This window comes from Arvicanthis niloticus, chromosome X (assembly GCF_011762505.2).
Source record: "Arvicanthis niloticus isolate mArvNil1 chromosome X, mArvNil1.pat.X, whole genome shotgun sequence".
Lineage (NCBI taxonomy): Eukaryota > Metazoa > Chordata > Mammalia > Rodentia > Muridae > Arvicanthis > Arvicanthis niloticus.
This window is the reverse complement of record NC_047679.1, coordinates 111700594-111718704: the sequence shown is the minus strand read 5'-3', so window position 1 is coordinate 111718704 and position 18111 is coordinate 111700594. Positions and strand designations below refer to the sequence as shown.

Below are 18111 nucleotides of genomic sequence, written 5' to 3'. Positions count from 1 at the left end.
TGTCTCTCTGAATAATTTTTGTCTGTCTTGAAGATGATTTTATCTTATATTACCACAGCTATTCCAGCTGCTGTTTGCTTACAGTTGTTAATGCTTGTGTCTTTTCCATCTTTTTATTTTCAATCGAAATTATCTCTTTATAAAAGAAGAGACATATCATGTTGTTTTGTATTTAAATGATTCACCTCTACCTTTGATTGGCACATTCAATGCACGTGCCATTGATATACTTACTGACAAAATAGAATTTGTGGGTCTCATTTTGTGAACTGTTTTTCTAAGTGCTTTACACCTTATTTCTTTCTTTCACTTTTAACTGTCTCCTTTTTGCTACCAGTTTGTTTTCTATATTAATTTATATGGTGAACTTTCCCAGCTGTCTACACTTTCTCCTATGGATCTGGCTATAGCGTGCGGCTTTTGCGTGCATGGGCTCATTGGCTGGAAACACTTTCAAGTGCTTTCCTTAAAGGGATGGGCTTTCACGTTCAGTTCTGAGAAAATGCCTGCCAATATTCAAGTTGGAAGACAGTTTGTGTGCCAGCCTTCTAAGGAAAAAAACAGAGTTCTATGACATGAATCTTTAGTTTATATAATAATTCAATGGTACATGTACTTTGCCTCCAGTTGACTATCATACCTCAGTATGCGATGGGAGTACGTTGCGTATACATCCCATTCCATTAATAGATGTAGTATTCAAAAAGACATATAGTCAAGGGTCAATTGAGTTTTACTGCCTCTTCAAGAGTATTCTTAAGTGAAACTGGCTATTTTTTTTTTAAAGGGTGAGTGCTTGGCAGTAAAACTATAGTGGCTTGCAGTTTAGTGTTACTGCCTTCACACATGCTAACAGTGCCATTGTTTTACCCATTCCCCACCCCAGAGCTCACACACTATCATTGCAGAATCATTTGAGGGAACACTGAATTTAAACCTGTTTCAACGCTTTGGATACTTCGATTCTACTAAATACCCTATCCTCCCCACCCCAACACACACACACGAAGCTTTCACCTAATAGACCTTGGGTGACCAATTACTGCTGCAAACAAATAAGTATGAACAAGATAGTAACCCCAGCCCACATTGGCAGGTTCATTCATTTGCAGGGTGAAAGTATGCTCTGTAGAGAATATATTCACTTCATTTGCAGTTCAGACTTTAGTCTCTCTCTCTGTCCTTCAAAAGTGGCAAGACTCCAACTACTGACTTTTCCCCGAGCTGGCATGGAGCAGTGTAAACCCTACAGAGCTTTATTAGTTTTTTCCCCTGTTGTGTACACTGTTCTGGCAAATATAACACAGTGAGTTATCATCTCAGATATTTCATTGACTTTTACAGTTCTCCTTTGAAAAGTTGTAATGAACAGTTTTGACTTTTAGAGAACTCATAATATTTATTTTAAATATTAAATTCTGTTTTCTTTAAACTGAGAATGATTGAATTCAAGCTACCTCTAACTTAGCATGGAAGGTAATACTATTCTGAAACGTTTTCTTATAGGAAACATAATAACTTAAATTACTTGTGTTTATTTATTCTTTGAGAATTTGATACAATTGATCATATTCTTTCACCTCCTATGACTCTTCCTAGGTCCTTCCCCTCCTCCCTAGCCATCTAAATATATGTTCTTTCTGTCTCATAAGCAAAACCAATGAATTATTTATACCTGTAAGATCAAGGGGGAGACAGCCTTTGCCTCCCCTCTGAGCATCCCCTATATTCTAATGATCAAACCTAGTTATTCATGCTAGAATAGTGGTCTACAGTGGAGTTATATCACCCACCCCCATAAACTTTGTTTAATTACACTTGTAATCAATATATTCCTCTTTTCTATGGCAACTTTTTTTGAACTCAATATGTAACCATGGCTGGCCTACAACTTTCTATGTAGGCCAAGCTCATTGGAAATCAGAGAAATATACCTGCTTCTGCATCCTGAGTGCTGAGATTAAAGGCATGAACCTCTATAGTAATGTGTTACAGATAATTTTCTAAAATCAAAGTATTATTGAGAATTGAAAACTACTGAAGGGGGCTGGAGAGACGGCTCAGTGGTTAAGAGCATTGGCTGTTCTTCCAAAGGACCCTGGTTCAATTCCCAGCACCCACATGGCAGCTCACAACTGTCTGCAGCTCCAGTTCCTTCACACAGACATATATACATACATATGCAGCCAAAAAGACCAATAAAATAAAATTTAAAAAAAAAAAAGAAAGAAAACTACTGAAGGATGTACTTCCACACAGATGAGCTGAACTGGAGGTTATAGACTTCAAACAGCCAGACATAGTGGGACACACCTGTAATGCTAGTGCTTGTGAGGCTAGCACAGGAGAATTATGAATTGAAAGCCAACATAGAACATACAGATGGGGGCTGGAGAGATGGCTCAGTGGTTAAGAGCATTGACTGCTCTTCCAGAGGTCCTGAGTTCAATACCCAGCAACCACATGGTGGCTCATAACCATCTGTAATGGGATCCAATGCCCTCTTCTGGCATATCAGAAGACAGCAACAGTGTACTTATACATAAACTAAATAAATCTTCTTAAAAAAAAAAAAAACATACAGACGGCCAAGCCTCACTCCCGGGGTTTACAATAATGTGTACCTGAGTTTGGGCCCCCCAAATTTGCATTTCATGCAAGTCCGTTAAAACTACAATGCTACTTGTTTGAAGACCACAACTTTGAGAATCAATGGTTATGGGTCTCGTTGCTCATCTTAGACCATGCCCTAAGTCTATTGAATAGACTTCTATGTGACTAAGATTGCTGAGCAATTTATATTTATATTAATGATTAAGAAATACACTGGAAGCTATTTTAAAAAGACACAACAACACACCAAGATATAGTATATGACTGTAAGAACACCTCTGAATGGAATTAGTAATAGCTATGGATGTACTTGACCATCCAAGCCAGGACTGTGACACACTGAGGCAGGCTGCCAAAGGTAAGTAGGCTCAACGTACACAATAAGAGTCAAGATAGGAGTGGCATTACCCTTTGGACCATTGTTTTACTTAATTCATCCTTGTCTTGCAGCCAGTCTTGGCAGGCATTGCTTTTGTCTCCATTTTAAAGATGCTGAAGCTAAGAGATGCAAGGAAATTAAATGCCTTGTCTGATGTTTTGAAATGGTCAGAGGATGAGCTGTGACTAAAACCCCAGGTGTCCTGATTTCAAACTGTCCTTCTCACTCTAATATGGTGATGTGCCTCAATTAAAGGCAAACTGGTCCTTAGGACTTTTAGTTCTTTTTTCTCCCTTAGATTCCAATTTCAAGAGATGACTTATATAAAATGTTCAGCTAATGCCACCTGATTTCTTAAAATAGCGCAATTCCTAATACACTGCAAATTATTAGAGAGCTTTTACTTTAATGGCCTGGCAATTAATAATGAGTCACAGTAAAATGTCTGTGGGGTAGGAGGAAAAAAAACCCATTGTCACCATGGTCTGTTCATTATTCTTTCTGCTCTATATCCAGATCAATCAATAGTTAATTAATAATGATGTGCTTCCTCAAGTACAAGGTTATAAATTAATTTAATGCTCATATGCATAGTTTCTGTACAGAAAATGAATAGGAAAATGCCTGTTATGCCTACCTCATTGTATAAAAACGTATGTAACAATTACCCACATATAATAAGAATGGTTTGCTTAGCCAAATGTTTGTTCATTTCTGTTCATCAGGATTCATTTGAGCTACTTCCATTCAGTTTGCAGAAGCAGTGCAATCAGTTGAGCGGTGTGGCAGATTTAAATCAGTAATAAAAGCCCTGGGGAAATTAACAAGACAAAACATTAACCACAGAATAAACATTAACATACATTAGCATTTTTATTATACCTGCAGAATTGTTAAATGGGTACGATTCCTACTATTTAAAAGTTGATCATTTCAATGTATATTTTGTTTGAAATATTTTAAGATTTAATTAAACAAAAGTGTACAGCAACAACAGGACATATAGTTTATGAGAAGAAAGCTCAGTATTTTAACTGCAAACTTTTAGAATTCTCATCCTTGGTCCAAGATACCTCCAAACAAATTTCATGGGCAATATTTGTTCAATGTATTTCATAAGAGCCCTGTTCATATTTAACATGCATTATCCTATAGGAAAATTCATTTTGAGTTCTTTTGGCTTCTAATGAGTGAGCCAATAAGCAAAGACTAAAGTTATAATGAATATTTAGCAACAGTTCTCAGAAAATATTCATTGGGACCATTTATCAGATGGGCACCAACAGAAAAGCTATTCTGTAAGTCATTATAACTGCAGATACCTCCAGAGGCTAAAGAGTCATGGTGGCCTCAGGGACAGCTCCTAAAAATGGAGTTGCTCTGAACACTGAGTCTAGAAGTACAGCCTTCATCCCCTGGCAAACTGTCAGGTTTCCAAGGGCAAGGGAATATGTCCATGGCTCTTTTAGTGCCATTCAGTCACCCATAAATTTTTGATCTTTGCTTATTTTTTCCTTCTTCGTCTTTTCCCTCTTCTCTCACATCCTTTCTTTTCTTCTTTTATAATTTATTATCTAAGTTAGAACACATACATTTAGATAACACATACACATATACATCTTACATTGCATATTTTCAGTCCAAGGTAGAACAGAAGTCAATGGCAGATGTCTCCCTTAATAGCTTGTCAGTTTGATTTTTTGAGACAGGATCTCTTGGTGAATGTACTGCTCCATCAATTCAGTTAGGCTGACTAGCCAACGAGCTTCAAGGATATGCTTTAGTACTCTGGGGATCCAGAGCTGCACACAGATTTCATGTAGATATTAGGCATCCAGACTCAGGTCCCCATTCTTGCCAACACTGACACTTTAATGATTGAGCCACCTCTCCAGCTCCCACTTCATTTTTTTTTAAGAAATGAAATCTACAGGTTCCTTAGGATTAGTGAAGAGTGAGAGACTGTACTTAGAAAAAAATAGGCTTGTGCAACCCATTAAAATAAAACCAAGTGGATTCAGAGCCAGCAAGATGGCTCAGTGGTAAGGGTGTTTGCCTCACCAACCCCCATAACCTGAGTTGCAGCTCAAGAAACCACTAGACAAAGGGGGAGAAATAGCTCCCACAACTTGTTCTTAAAACTCCACATATGTGCCGTGTCACATGTAAACAACTTCACTACACAAATAAATATTCATGTATATCCTGCCTCAACAAAGAGAAGAGGGAGCCAGCGAAATATATATCCATGTCATAACAGCATCCTTACTTCCAATTTTGTATTTTAGACTATCACAGTTAAAGCTTGAGTCTGCTGACTTTTTTTTTTTAATCACGGGGGATCTGGGACTCTCCATTTGGGATAAATCTACAGGATACACCTAGGCCAGATATCAGACTAGAGTGAGTTAAATGATAGAAATTTACAAAAGATTTTTTTGGCTGACTCAAGAATCTGATTTCTTCAAGAGCAAGGGTCCAGGGATATATTGGATGGAGCCTTCTTGGGAGCTGCCTCTTCAATGGAACTTGACACCAGATGCTTTCCTATGGCTGCTAATTGACTCTTACCTGGCAAGCCAAAGAGGTTTTAAATCATCCCGCTATTAGCTACTATTAGAAACCCTGCCTGAGAGCTACATTAAAATTGGATGCCCATTTTCTGTTTAACTTAAATAACTGTACCTTTTCGTTGCAGTGTGCTTTTTACTTTTTTTTTAAATTGGCACTCTTCTCAGATTGTGGATAATGTTTTCACAAGATGTCAGATCTTGGCCAAACCCAATACTGGGATTCCCCTGAACCTATGTCCTTTATGAGAACTTAGGGCACAGAGCAGTCCATGGAAAATAAAATATGTTTCGAAGTAGGAAAAACCAGTGTCAGAATCCCAGTTCTGCCCATTGCTAGAACTGTGACTTTGCTTTAGGCTTTCAACATTTGTGCATGTCTTTCCTTATTTTCAAAACAAACAAACAAACAAAAGGATTGATAATATGTGCTTTGAACACCTCAGAGGGTTGTTAATAGAACTCACCAGAAAGAATGGAGATAGATGCACGGTTATATGTGAATTTTTATTATTGTTGGGAAGGTTACAATATTTGCTGTCTTCCTCTGCTTGACCACCCAGAAAAAAAGACTAAGTCTGAAGATCTTCCAAGAGACAACAGCCAATGAGGAGAGCAGCAGCACAGAAGAATGGATATTTCATAGATTTTCACCAAGGGAATATTTACATTTCTTGACATATCAATTAAATGGCGCAAATATGAAATTACACAAAGTCAATTATTTTGCCTGGATTTAAATCTTTTCATAATGATAAAGGGTTGGACAGATGTCTCAGCAATTAAGAGCACATTCTGAGCTTTCTGTTCAAAACACCTACACTGGGTGGTTCATAACCTCCTGAAACTCCAGCCTCAGAGGATCAAACACCCTCTTCTGACCTCCATGATTACCAGCACCCATGTGCTCATGAGTGCACACACACACACACACACACACACACACACACACATATAACACAACGACAAACCATTAAAAACATCCATTTGTAATGACGAAATTTATCACTTAGGAAAATAACAAAAACAGGGAAGTCATTCACACCTACTTTTCTGGTGAAACAGGTCATAAAACCTAGAACACTTTCCCTGAGCATCTCTCCTTAAGCTATAAACTCATGTACACATGTACATCAAGACAGTACTTTTTAGACTTTTGTAGAGAAATGGTACTAAGATAACCAGAATGACTTGCTGCCTGGCATGCAGTCATAGGGAATACCTTCTTACTTGTTAGGCCTTGTAACTCTTGAAAGGATTGTTGCATTTTGGTAGATTCTAGCACAGAAATAAAAGCACCATTAGGAATCATGGTTCAGGAAAAACAAAAACACCCACCTAGCCAATAAATTTACATTCTCCAAAGTGGCGAGGTATATTACTCGGGGAATAGAAATTAGATTGCATTCCTTCTTTAAGAGTTTAAAACTCCTAGGCAGGCTATTGATTTCTAAAACACCACTTGAGAGCCTGGCTTTTTTCATGAGCATAGCTGTAGAGTGAGAAACTGAAAGACCATCTTCTGTGGGAATGCCACATCTCTGCAAGTTAGGATTTCTGTTAGTGTCCATTCTCTCAGTAAGCTCAAGATACTTGCTACCAAATTTGAGTGTAGAGGTAAAAGACAGGTTTAGGGGACCCTAAGTGGGAGTGAGCCATCTCCAGTAAAGGCTTTGAGTGAGAGAAGAATTGGCTTCATGGTAGATTGGTGGAACAAAATACAGCACGCCTGATAAGGTATGGTATATCTTAGATAGGTGCTAAAGGTATTAGCAAGACTCTGTCATTTGTCTTTTACCCAGCACAATGCCTTGGGAAGTCTTGTTGATAATGCCACATTGGGAACTTGGGAAGAAAGATCAGACTACTGACTGGATACTTTATTCTTTGTGCTTAAACTTCCTACTTTTGCTCCATCTGCTCTACTTGCTAGTAGGGTAGAGTCATGGGTGGGAACAGGTACTTTTAAGTCATGTTCTGGTCCAGAAAGAATTTGATGATACAAGGGATCAATTTTTCTTAGGGAGGATCATTTTACTGCTATGTTTTTCTTTCTTTTTTTTTTTTTCTGGTTTTTCGAGACAGGGTTTCTCTGTGTAGCCCTGGCTGTCCTGGAACTCCCTCTGTAGACCAGGCTGGCCTCGAACTCAGAAATCCGCCTGCCTCTGCCTCCCAAGTGCTGGGATTAAAGGCGTGCGCCACCACCGCCCGGTTACAGCTATGTTTTTCAACTAGACAGCATAATGTAATAGGTTTTCATTTGGGTGTTGTATGTGGGACACATATACTTAAAGAGAACATGGCCCGTGCACCTAAATGTGATGATATTTTGAACCTGGTAAAATAGACCATCACATTGATCTATGCTCATGTCATAACATATAGACACTTAAAAAAAAAAACAAAAATAAGGATTTATTATCTAACATTTACTTGCAGTTTAAAAATAGTAATAAACATGTATTTGCCTATAGACATAAAGTTACAATGTACAATCTGCCAGTTATTTGTGCCTGCAGTATATGCTTTGAAAATGAACAGAACTTGAGTCCTAAGTACAACTAGGCAGCCCCTAACCCAAAGCACCCTATCAGACTGCTCCAGGTAGAATGAGTTCAGAGACTACAGATTCTACACATAGAGTTGGAATATAGCCCAGGTCAAATAGCATGGCATAGGCACAAGCCAAGATGTCAATATCTTGCATTCCAAAGTCAGTACTTTTCAGGATCTTCATTTTGTTCTCTATGTTAGAATAAATGATTGAGGAGAGCCAGCTTGAACATAAATGGAAGTAATTCTGCTGCTCATTTAATATGTTTTCTAACTCAAGAATTTGTGTGGGAAATTCTGCCAAAGCTGTACAAACTAAACGGCATGTATGCCTCTTTGCACACATAGATAATCCAGTAGATGCTATTGGGCCATCCTGAAATATCCAGAAGCCAGATGATTACACAGAATCAGTGGTTTAGTGATAGAGTGATGTTTGGGGCCTGATATAGTAATAGGAAATTCCTTTAATTCATTTAATTTGCCTAGAAGAATATAAAGTCAATTCTAAAGTGTGTGAAGGCACAATGTTTTTGAATGGCTGAATAAGTAGTAGAGAGGAAAGAGGGAATCTGGCTTTCTTAAGTGCCTGTACTCTTTTAATAAAATCCTGCAGTTGTTTCATTGATACACAACTCATAGCTGATGACACTGCCTATGGGTTGGTTGATGTGCTTTCTTCCCTCATGCCTTTGTAGGAAATCCCCATGAGCAAGTATACTGACAGTTTTCAAACACTTTAACTTGAGTCTAGTAAGGACTCACCTGTAAGAACTGGGCACACTCTGTGTCCACAAGGCTGCTCTTCTATCAAGAGGCTACTTAGTGCCACCTTAAAAACCATTCCATCTTCCATTTCAGATTGTCTCAATTTTCTAAATTGCTTTTTGTGAACTTCTACATACATACAAACAACAAGCGCCATCAAAAGGTATCAGCAGAGTGAGGTCTGTGTTTTCCCTTCAGCATCTGAGTAGACCGCACTCAGAATGGCTTCACTATTCCTCATCCACTGAGTGCCTTCCCTTCTACTTCTGATTCTTGGCCTTAAAACCTTATTTTGTGATTTGGCTCTATTAATGACTTTGTTCTCTTTGAAGGGAAATTGAGGGAGGAAATTGTAATACATTTCCAAATCGGTTTCTGCCATCATATTCATGGAATCATTGTACTATTATATTACATCTCTCTCTCTCTCTCTCTTTCAGATTGGCAAGTTGTGTGCCCACTCCCAGCAACGCCAATATAGATCTGCTTATTACCCTGAAGATCTGTTCATTGACAAGAAGGTATTAAAAGTCGCCCATGTCGAACATGAGGAAACCTTATCCAGCCGAAGAAGGTGAGAGAATTTTTCCCCTCCATTTCAGCATACAATTAGCCATTGGATTTTTAGGCCCAAAAAAATCAATGAAGTTTCTTACATACATGTTAGTTCTTCTGAGTAGAGTGCTTAATTAAGATCTGGAATTTGTCTCTGTTAAAGAAAACTGTTACTGGTAACTAAGGCATATTTAAGTGTAAATTTTCCAGGTATAAGTATCTAGTTGGGCAACACAAGGCAGGATGAACCTCCCTAATTAGGACCCCTTATTTATTTATAGGAGGTCCCCCACCCCTGGACACTTAGATGCAATGTTTTGTTTAGAGCTATTTTTGAACCTGAAGGCAACTTCCAAATAAATGAAATGATAGGGAAAATATAAAGGCTATAGATTTGAATTAATGGCAGGATTCTCTGGGGTGAATGTTATTGGAAGGGTTTCTTTTGGAAGAATGCTAGTACCCGTATACATCGCTTACTATGATCAGTTCAGCATTTCATACTCTCAAGAAAAATGGATGTGTGCATCTGTCAGCTTCAGCACCTATGCCCAAGATCTATCAGGCGTTCCAAACAGAACAACTGGAAGAGAACGCTGTTGTAGTATTACTCAATGTGTGGAGGTTGCAAGCAAGCTATCTAGAGGGTCTGACTATAAATCGAAAAGACCTTTGCTTTATTAAAGCAACGGCACACAAAGAAACACATGATTCCTTTGGAAGTATTCAGAAATCATCTGTTTGTTTTGTCTGCCCCCAACTGGGTACTTTGCGGCACACAGCTAGTCTTAGAAATAGCTTAGCTCTGTTTAAAGGCAATTTTATACTCGACTGGTGGTCTGTGTATAGGATTCAAGTATTCTTAAGGAATACATGTTGAAAATATCTGCTGTGAAGTTTAGAACACATAAGGTAGAATACCATGCACTCATAATGCATCAAAACAGAAGCAATATGCTAATCCCAGCTCTTCCCACCACTGGTATTTTCAGTACATTTAGGTTTTCAGTCTCTCCCTCTTTTGCTCTTTTTAATTTCTCCATCACTTCACTTGTGATACTGCATACCTGGTCCTATGCATAGCCCAGATACTGTTTGGTAGAACCCATGAGTAATCCCTTTTACTTTTCAAATCCAGAATTGGTCATCGAATAGTCCACCAAGCACCTATACACCAAGCTTCTGGCCCAACTGCCAATCTGTAATAAAGTTACAGTCCCTCTAACCTTGTGGAGTTCCCTCTAAATATTGGAGCCTCCTGCTTCCTGTAACTCCCATCTGACTTAGTCTGAAGGGGTAATTGATTAGGTACCACTAGTAAGCTACACAGAAAAAAAAAAAAAAAACGTAGAAGATGATCTTTCCATGATCCAAACTTGAGGCTAATTCCTACCTCCTCTCAGACCACTGCCTTACACGTTTGTCTTTGCTAGGCAGCCTTGTAAGTTCAGGGGTATCTTCCAGCCTCTGCTGGAAGCAATAAAATATATATTGAATGAGTCAGTAAATGAGTTTCCCGTCTGGTAGACATTATCCTACCCCCATACAAGACTTTATAATAAAAAGTTTTCAACCATATCTATGTGTTCAGCATAGTGTAAGACTTAGGTTATGATGAATACAGGACCCCCCCTCTTTCCAGACAAGGAGACAGACATACAAATGAATAATATCTTATATTGCATTTGAGTCACCTGACAGAGCTACCTACAAGACAGTAGCAGTGTCATAGATGGAAGGATGGATCCCAGTGTTTCTGGGAGGATCAAAAATGGTTACTTGGATCAGGAAGCTTTTAAATGCAGCTGAAGAGATAAGTAGTTATTCAACTGATAAAGGACTGAAACGGTATTTCCAGCAAAGTGAATGGAAAGAGAAGGATGGTAGTGTCTGTAACAACAGAAAGATGTAGTTTGAAAAATGGAAAAGTCTCCCTCCATTAGAATTAAGTATGATCTCACACCATTCAAATTTGAGTTAGTTGGTTTTTGTACTTTTCTATCTTTTCAAATTCAAAAGGGAACAATGACATCCTATTAGTTTACACTAGGAAAAAAAGGAACCGGACTGGAGAGATGGCTCAGTGGTTAAGAGCACTGACTGCTCTTCCAGAGGTCCTGAGTTCAATACCTAACAACTACATGGTAGCTCACAACCATCTGTGATGGGATCTGATGCCCTCTTTTGGTATGCATGAAGGCAGCACACTGCAGTACACTGAAGGCAGTGTACTCATATAAATAAAACAAATCTTAAAAAAAAAAAAGAAAGAAAGAAGAAAGAAACCTTACAGAGAAGGGGGAAGTTCAGGCTCTGTAGTCAGGGATGAAAGGCTCTGTTTAACTTGCAGTGGTTTCCAATTAGCACTGCTTTGATGCCTGCCCAAGGAGATCAATGTGAGAAAGTGAAGGCAGCCCTCTCCTCCACATCTGAAATTGGGGATGCCCTCTCTGTAATGATGGATGCCCCTTTGGAAAGTCACATGCACCGAGTTCCAATACTTTCACATGGCTCAGGCCTGCAAAGAAACCCCATCCGTTAGTTCCACATTTCACACACTAAATGAAGACTTCTATGAAGAGACCTTTTCTTAAGCTGACTGCAATAAGCAAATGTTGGGGTTGTCCCAAGTGAGAGCCATAAGCTGTATCCTTTCTATGTCAATGACATGTCATATTCATAGATTGGAATCAAAGAACATTCCTTTCAAGTCAAATTATTTCTCCAATCTCAGCCGAACAGGCTCCGGCTTTAGTTCATAAGTAGAGATTCTTCTGTTATCTGTCATGAAGTACCAACACAAAGACAAAAATCTGAGAAAATTAACATGCCACCTAGTTTCAAGTGGCTTTCTTTAAAAAGGAAAAATAAAAATAGTCAATATATTGTCATTTAAAATTATATGCGTGAAGATGCTGTAAAGCTTCATTTAAGAAAACATAAAAATGAAATATTCTTAGCTCTCATACTAAAGCAAGTCTGAGGAAATATGATAGAAGACAAAGAAGAGGAGAAATGTGAGTACAACAAACTCAGTAGGAGGTAAATGATTCCCGCTACACTCTGCTGCCACAGTGTCAGAGGACATTATTACCTGTTGTCACTGTTCTTTGGAAGCTCATTGACTCTCCCACAGTTTACAGGGTCTTTTTTTCTACCTTCAGAAGTAGTATGACTGCATCCTTTTTCAAGGTCAAAGTGTTTCTTGGAAACCATGGTGATACAAAAGATGTTGCCCAAAGTAATGATCCGATACTCCAACAGTGTCCTTTGAGGCTTTAAGGGACTGGTCAGTGTACTATTTATCCTAGAGACCCAGTCTTAATTCTCTGAAGGAAATATGGCATTTTGTCTCACAAAGGTAGAGATTATTTAAAAGCAGCTGATTTGTGGCATTAGGTAAAAAAAAAACTCAGGTTTCAGGGTCTTGCACATTCTAGGTAGATGCTCTGCCACTGAGCCACATTCCTGTCCTCTGTTTCCTTATTCTGAGATTTCTCTCTAAGCAAACGTGTCTTGATTCTATTCAAAATCAACTGAAGAATGTATACCCTAAGAACCAGAAAAAAACTAGTGATAAACCTACCACAAACAGAAGGCAGTATACACATGAATCAACATGGTACCTCTGACTAGTCTATGATTTTTTTCCTTCTACTTTCTTTTATTTTCTAAATTATTCAGGGTGAACATGAGTTTCTTTCAAAATAATAAAGTCAAAAGAATTTATTTTAAAAGATGAAGGAAGAAATGGATGGAACTAAAGTTGAAGCTTTGCCTGTAATTTCAGCTACTAAGGCAGGGGTATCAGAAACATAAGACCTTTCTAGAGAATTTACTGAGACTCTGTCTCAAAAAGCCAAAAGAGAGTCAGGCATGTGGCTCGGTTGTAGAACATTTGAAAAGCCCTTGATTCAATCTCCAGAGCCCACCCCCAAATTCTTTTTATTTTAGAGAGGACTTAACTTGTACTTATGATTATGCACCTCAAAAGATAGGAAGTCTTAATCATAATGTACAAATGTGTTACCTGGAAGTTGAATTTTAAAAGTTACATGACTATATTATTTCATATGTAATACAGAATTGTCCTTCAGACTCATGATTATCGGAGAATGGGTCATGACTTACATTATGAAGATGACTGATTACTTGTGTGGGTACTGTGGTAGTGGGAGTTAACAAGGTAATCAACTCGCATTCATTGCCCATTGAATCATCACAGCAACCTTGTGACATAGATGCTATCGTTACCTTCATTTTATGACAAAGAAAATCAAAGCTCAGGCAAGTTTAGAATCTACGTAAGGTTACATTTCTGCATAAGTGAAAGCAAGCTAGCATTTAAAACTCAGCTGGGTGAGACACACCAAAACCCACGCTCTGAGCTACTACTCAGAGAGCATTTGGAGGGACTGTTCTGAGAACCCAGTCACAATGGTAGCATGGTTGCTGAGTGGAATGGTGTTCTAAGTTAACAGTAACTATTCCAAAGAGGTTTTAAAAGCCCATTCTCATACATTCATCCTCATTGAAGGAGGTAATAACTGGTATATGAAGCAAGATGGCTGTTGTTTCTCTGAGTTACTTCAAGCTTCAAAACCTCTCCCTCAGTTCTAGAATGTGATGCTTGCCCCAACTGTGTTCTAGTATCCACATTCTTTGCAGTTTCCGAAGAAACCATCTTAGGGTTTATATATGTATGTATGTATCTTAGGTTTATTGCAGGCCCTTGTCCCTTTGACATTAGGTAGAACTTCATCTGGATCTTTCTCCACTTGTCAGTTGTCTTTATGAGCAGGTAAGAAAGCTTCAAAGGTTGAAAAGCAGGGGAAAATTCAGGTTCCCTTTGTTTTTAATTTCTAAGGATATCAAATTGGAAGGCTTTGTCATGGGTTCCATTTTTATCGCCTTGTTCCATGTTCGTAAGATTGTGTGTAGAGGTAGGAAGAAGCCTAAAGGAAAGAAGGCCATCATTTTACCTAGACTAGTACCCACATTGCATTTCTTCATGGAGTAGGGGGAATTTCTCAGCCTTTAGTCTTTGAGTTTCCACTCTCGGGAACTGGATTATTACCTTGTAAAACAGAACATCTCTCCTATTAGCCATTAATTGAACCCATCTTTCTCCTCTTGAGAAACTGTAATGTTGACTTTTCTTTTCAGAGCTCTGTATTCAACCTCTTCTTTTTGGAGATTGACAGTGCTGAGATATCAGGTATAGGCTGGGAGGTGAGCGTGTGCACACCAGGAAGCAAGAATACATACATTCTGTATGTCCCAATAAGCTCTTCTGTTGTGTCCATCACCCTGACTTTCCTGTGACCCTAAGCTTTTGTAGACATGTACTGAAAACTATCTCTTCCTGTCACACACACGTACATCGGATGGAATAATAGTTTTGTGGTAAATACAAAATAGCATGAACTTGAAGATCATTTCCACAAAGTCTTCCAATTTCAGCTGGATCTAAGAACAGTGCTGGGCTCATGACTTCCAGTACTCTTCCAATGGAAGTAACACCTGTGGATCCTCCAAAGGCCCGTGCATCTGAACACTCTGTTCTTTGCCTGTAGAGACTTGAATTGCTCTTCTGCCAAAAAATTCCCTGATCAGACGTGGATGTAAAGAATATTGTTGCTTTCTATCACAGGCCATTGCTTTGACTTTTTAAATTTTTTTGCTTATGACTATACATCTATTATGAAAATATTTAAATATGTTTCATAATTATATTCATGTATACAATCTGATGACTTATGTTGTATATACATGTACAACTGAAACAAAATAATAGACAAAAAGTCTTGCTATAATTTAAATCTGTATGCTTCTATACTTTTGCATATTATATGTGCTTTCTTGGACTCACTTTTATTATCATCAACAACATAGAAATGGAAGCAAATAAATAATAATATATACTACTACAGCCTTTTCCCCTTTGCTCTGCCTCACCGGAAAAAACAATATACAGACAAAAGAACAAAGCGACCTTCCTCCTCTTAGCAGATGGGAGTTTCTCTGACTATATAATCAGGAGAATTTCATAGAGCTTATAGTATTCTGAGCGCCCTACCATTTGGATTTGCAGCCATTAGCCAGAGTCTTTATGGAAAGGGGCCATCTCTAGGGTAATAGCATTGTAAATTACAATCAATGTACTCAATTACGCTCAGAAACCAAAAGATATGTAGTGCTCTGGTGTGCCTTGTAATCAGCACCTTTGGGAATGTAGGTAACAGCATTCTGAATGAAAAAAAAAGGAAGCTGCTGTACCTGTGAGAAAATGGATGTTGAAATTAAATTATCCTCCTGATAGGAACAGCATCTTCTGTGGAAGGTAACCTTCCCCCACCCCTACTATCATTTTATTGATTTTTTTTAAAAAGCTAAATTGTGGCCTTGTAGCCGAGAATGTCTTTAAAAATCATTTATTGCTCTAATCAGCCTGGCAGAGCTTTTCTGTCATGCTGATAAGGAAATTAAACTTTTCTCATACTGTGCTTACTTGCCTCTGATGCACAGATGTTTTGTTTTCCTTTCAGGGAACTGATTCAGAAGTTGAAGTCTTTCATCAGCTTCTATAGTGCTTTGCCAGGCTACATCTGCAGCCATAGCCCTGTGGCCGAAAATGACACCCTGTGCTGGAATGGACAAGAACTTGTGGAGAGGTAATCTTTTGTGAAAGTTAGTTATAAATAGCAACATTGGACAACTAATCATATCTGAAGATCAATTAAATTTCCTTCCTTCATTAACATCATAGGAAATTCTCCACAAAACATACCTGTAAGCATTTATTTATGATGGTTCAAATGTTACATATAACTTGTAGCTCTCAGAGAATTTGCTAGTTTTGAAGCCCATGCAGAACTACATATTCAGGGATATTTGACAAATTATAAAGCATATGATGAACTTTTTTTTCCATCTTTGGTTATTTTCATCTTGTCACTAGGTGGACCATTATTCCTTCTATATGAAACAATCATATTCATGCTGACTGCTCTCAATTATTGGGAGCTAACTGTGCATTAAACACCATGCTAAGTAATTTGTATTAACTCTCTTTGCAACAATCCTATGGAATGAATGTTGAGGATGAAGAAAAGAAGAAAAGGAGGGGAACTAGGAATACCATTTGCTGAAATGTTTGCTCACTTGAGGACTTTCAGTATACTCTATAGTAACTGTCATATCAATGTTCATAAAGAATTTGCTCATCACTGACCAAAAAAGAATATATTCATTTATTCAGCAAATATTGAACACCTTGTTAAGTGCCAGGCATCTGAATTGAACAAAACAGCTGAGCAGTCCTGTCCTTATGGAGTTTTATTCTCGCAGGTTAATGGTTCTTCATCTCCATTTTGCCATGCACAGAGTACTAACTTGGAATGACAGAGTGAAGTCTACATGGTAAAATGCTTAGGAACCTACAATTTGCTTTTAAAGATGTGCAAGTTTTGTAAACATAGCAAAGAGGAGAGTATAAAAGAGACTTGAAATGGAAATCTCGGCCTTTTCTCTGACTAGTTGCTTAACTTATGGAAGACAATTTAATCTCCCTAGACCAGCAGTTCTCAACCTGTGGGTCATGACCCCTTTGGGGGCTGCATATCCGATATTGCTACATATCAGATATTTACATTAAGATTCTTACCAGTAGGAAAGTTACAGTTATGAAGTAACAATGAAATAATTTTGTGACTGAGGGTCACATGAAGAATTGCATTAAAGGGTCACTACATTAGGAAAGTTGAGACCCACTGTCTCTGTGTGGTTTTCTTTCTTTCTTTGTTCAGTCCTTCATACGCTCAATATTTATAATTTTCTTTGGCTTTGTTTATTATATAATTTTTTAAAACTTCATATATCATTCCCCTCTTCCTTCTCCTTTGCTATCTCCTTCTAAGTTCAATTCCTCCCAATTTTTAACTTCTTTGATTATTTTACCTGTTGACTGAGATTTACTAATTTTTATTTTATGTGCATGAATGTTTTGCCTGTGTGTATATCTGTGTGCCATATATGTTTCTGGTGCCCGCAGAGGACAGAAGTGGGAGTCAGATCTCCTGGAAGTGGAGTTACAGAAAGTTGTGAATTGCCATGTGGGTGCTGCAAGTTCTTTTAACCACTGAGTTATCTCTGCAGCCTCCTCTTCTTTAAGTTTTATAGGTAGGTAGGTAGGTAGGTAGGTAGGTAGGTAGGTAGGTAGGTAAATATGTAGGTAGGTAGGTAGGCAGGCAGGCAGGCAGGCAGACAGACAGACAGACAGACAGACAGACATTAATATTTATATGTTAATCTGTTCTGGTACAACAAGCCTATGATCCTAAATACTCTGGAATTTGAGACAGAAAGCTCAACACCTGCATGAGTTACAGAGATAGTACATGTTAGGTACAAAGCTAGATGCTAGGGATACAGGTAAAAGACAGTTCGTATTGGCTTTATAAAAAGCTTATACTTTAACACACAGAGAAAATATAGGCTGGGCGGTGGTGGCGCACGCCTTTAATCCCAGCACTTGGGAGGCAGAGGCAGCCGGATTTCTGAGTTTGAGGCTAGCCTGGTCTACAGAGTGAGTTGAAGTGACATATGCTAATAACAATGGTCCCATATTAAAACAGACATTTTAGTTTGCAATATATGTAGTAATGTGCTAAT

General features: G+C 38.2%; 1 protein-coding gene across 1 annotated transcript in view; it reads left to right on the top strand.

Moving 5' to 3' along the window:
* Gpc3 (glypican 3) overlaps positions 1–18111 on the top strand; it is a 336736-nt gene that overhangs the window by 209052 nt on the left and 109573 nt on the right. Inside the window, exons 4-5 of the mRNA XM_034485703.1 lie at positions 9324–9457; positions 15987–16112. Coding sequence (XP_034341594.1) covers positions 9324–9457; positions 15987–16112 — 260 coding nt within the window. The remainder of the gene's footprint in view (positions 1–9323; positions 9458–15986; positions 16113–18111) is intronic.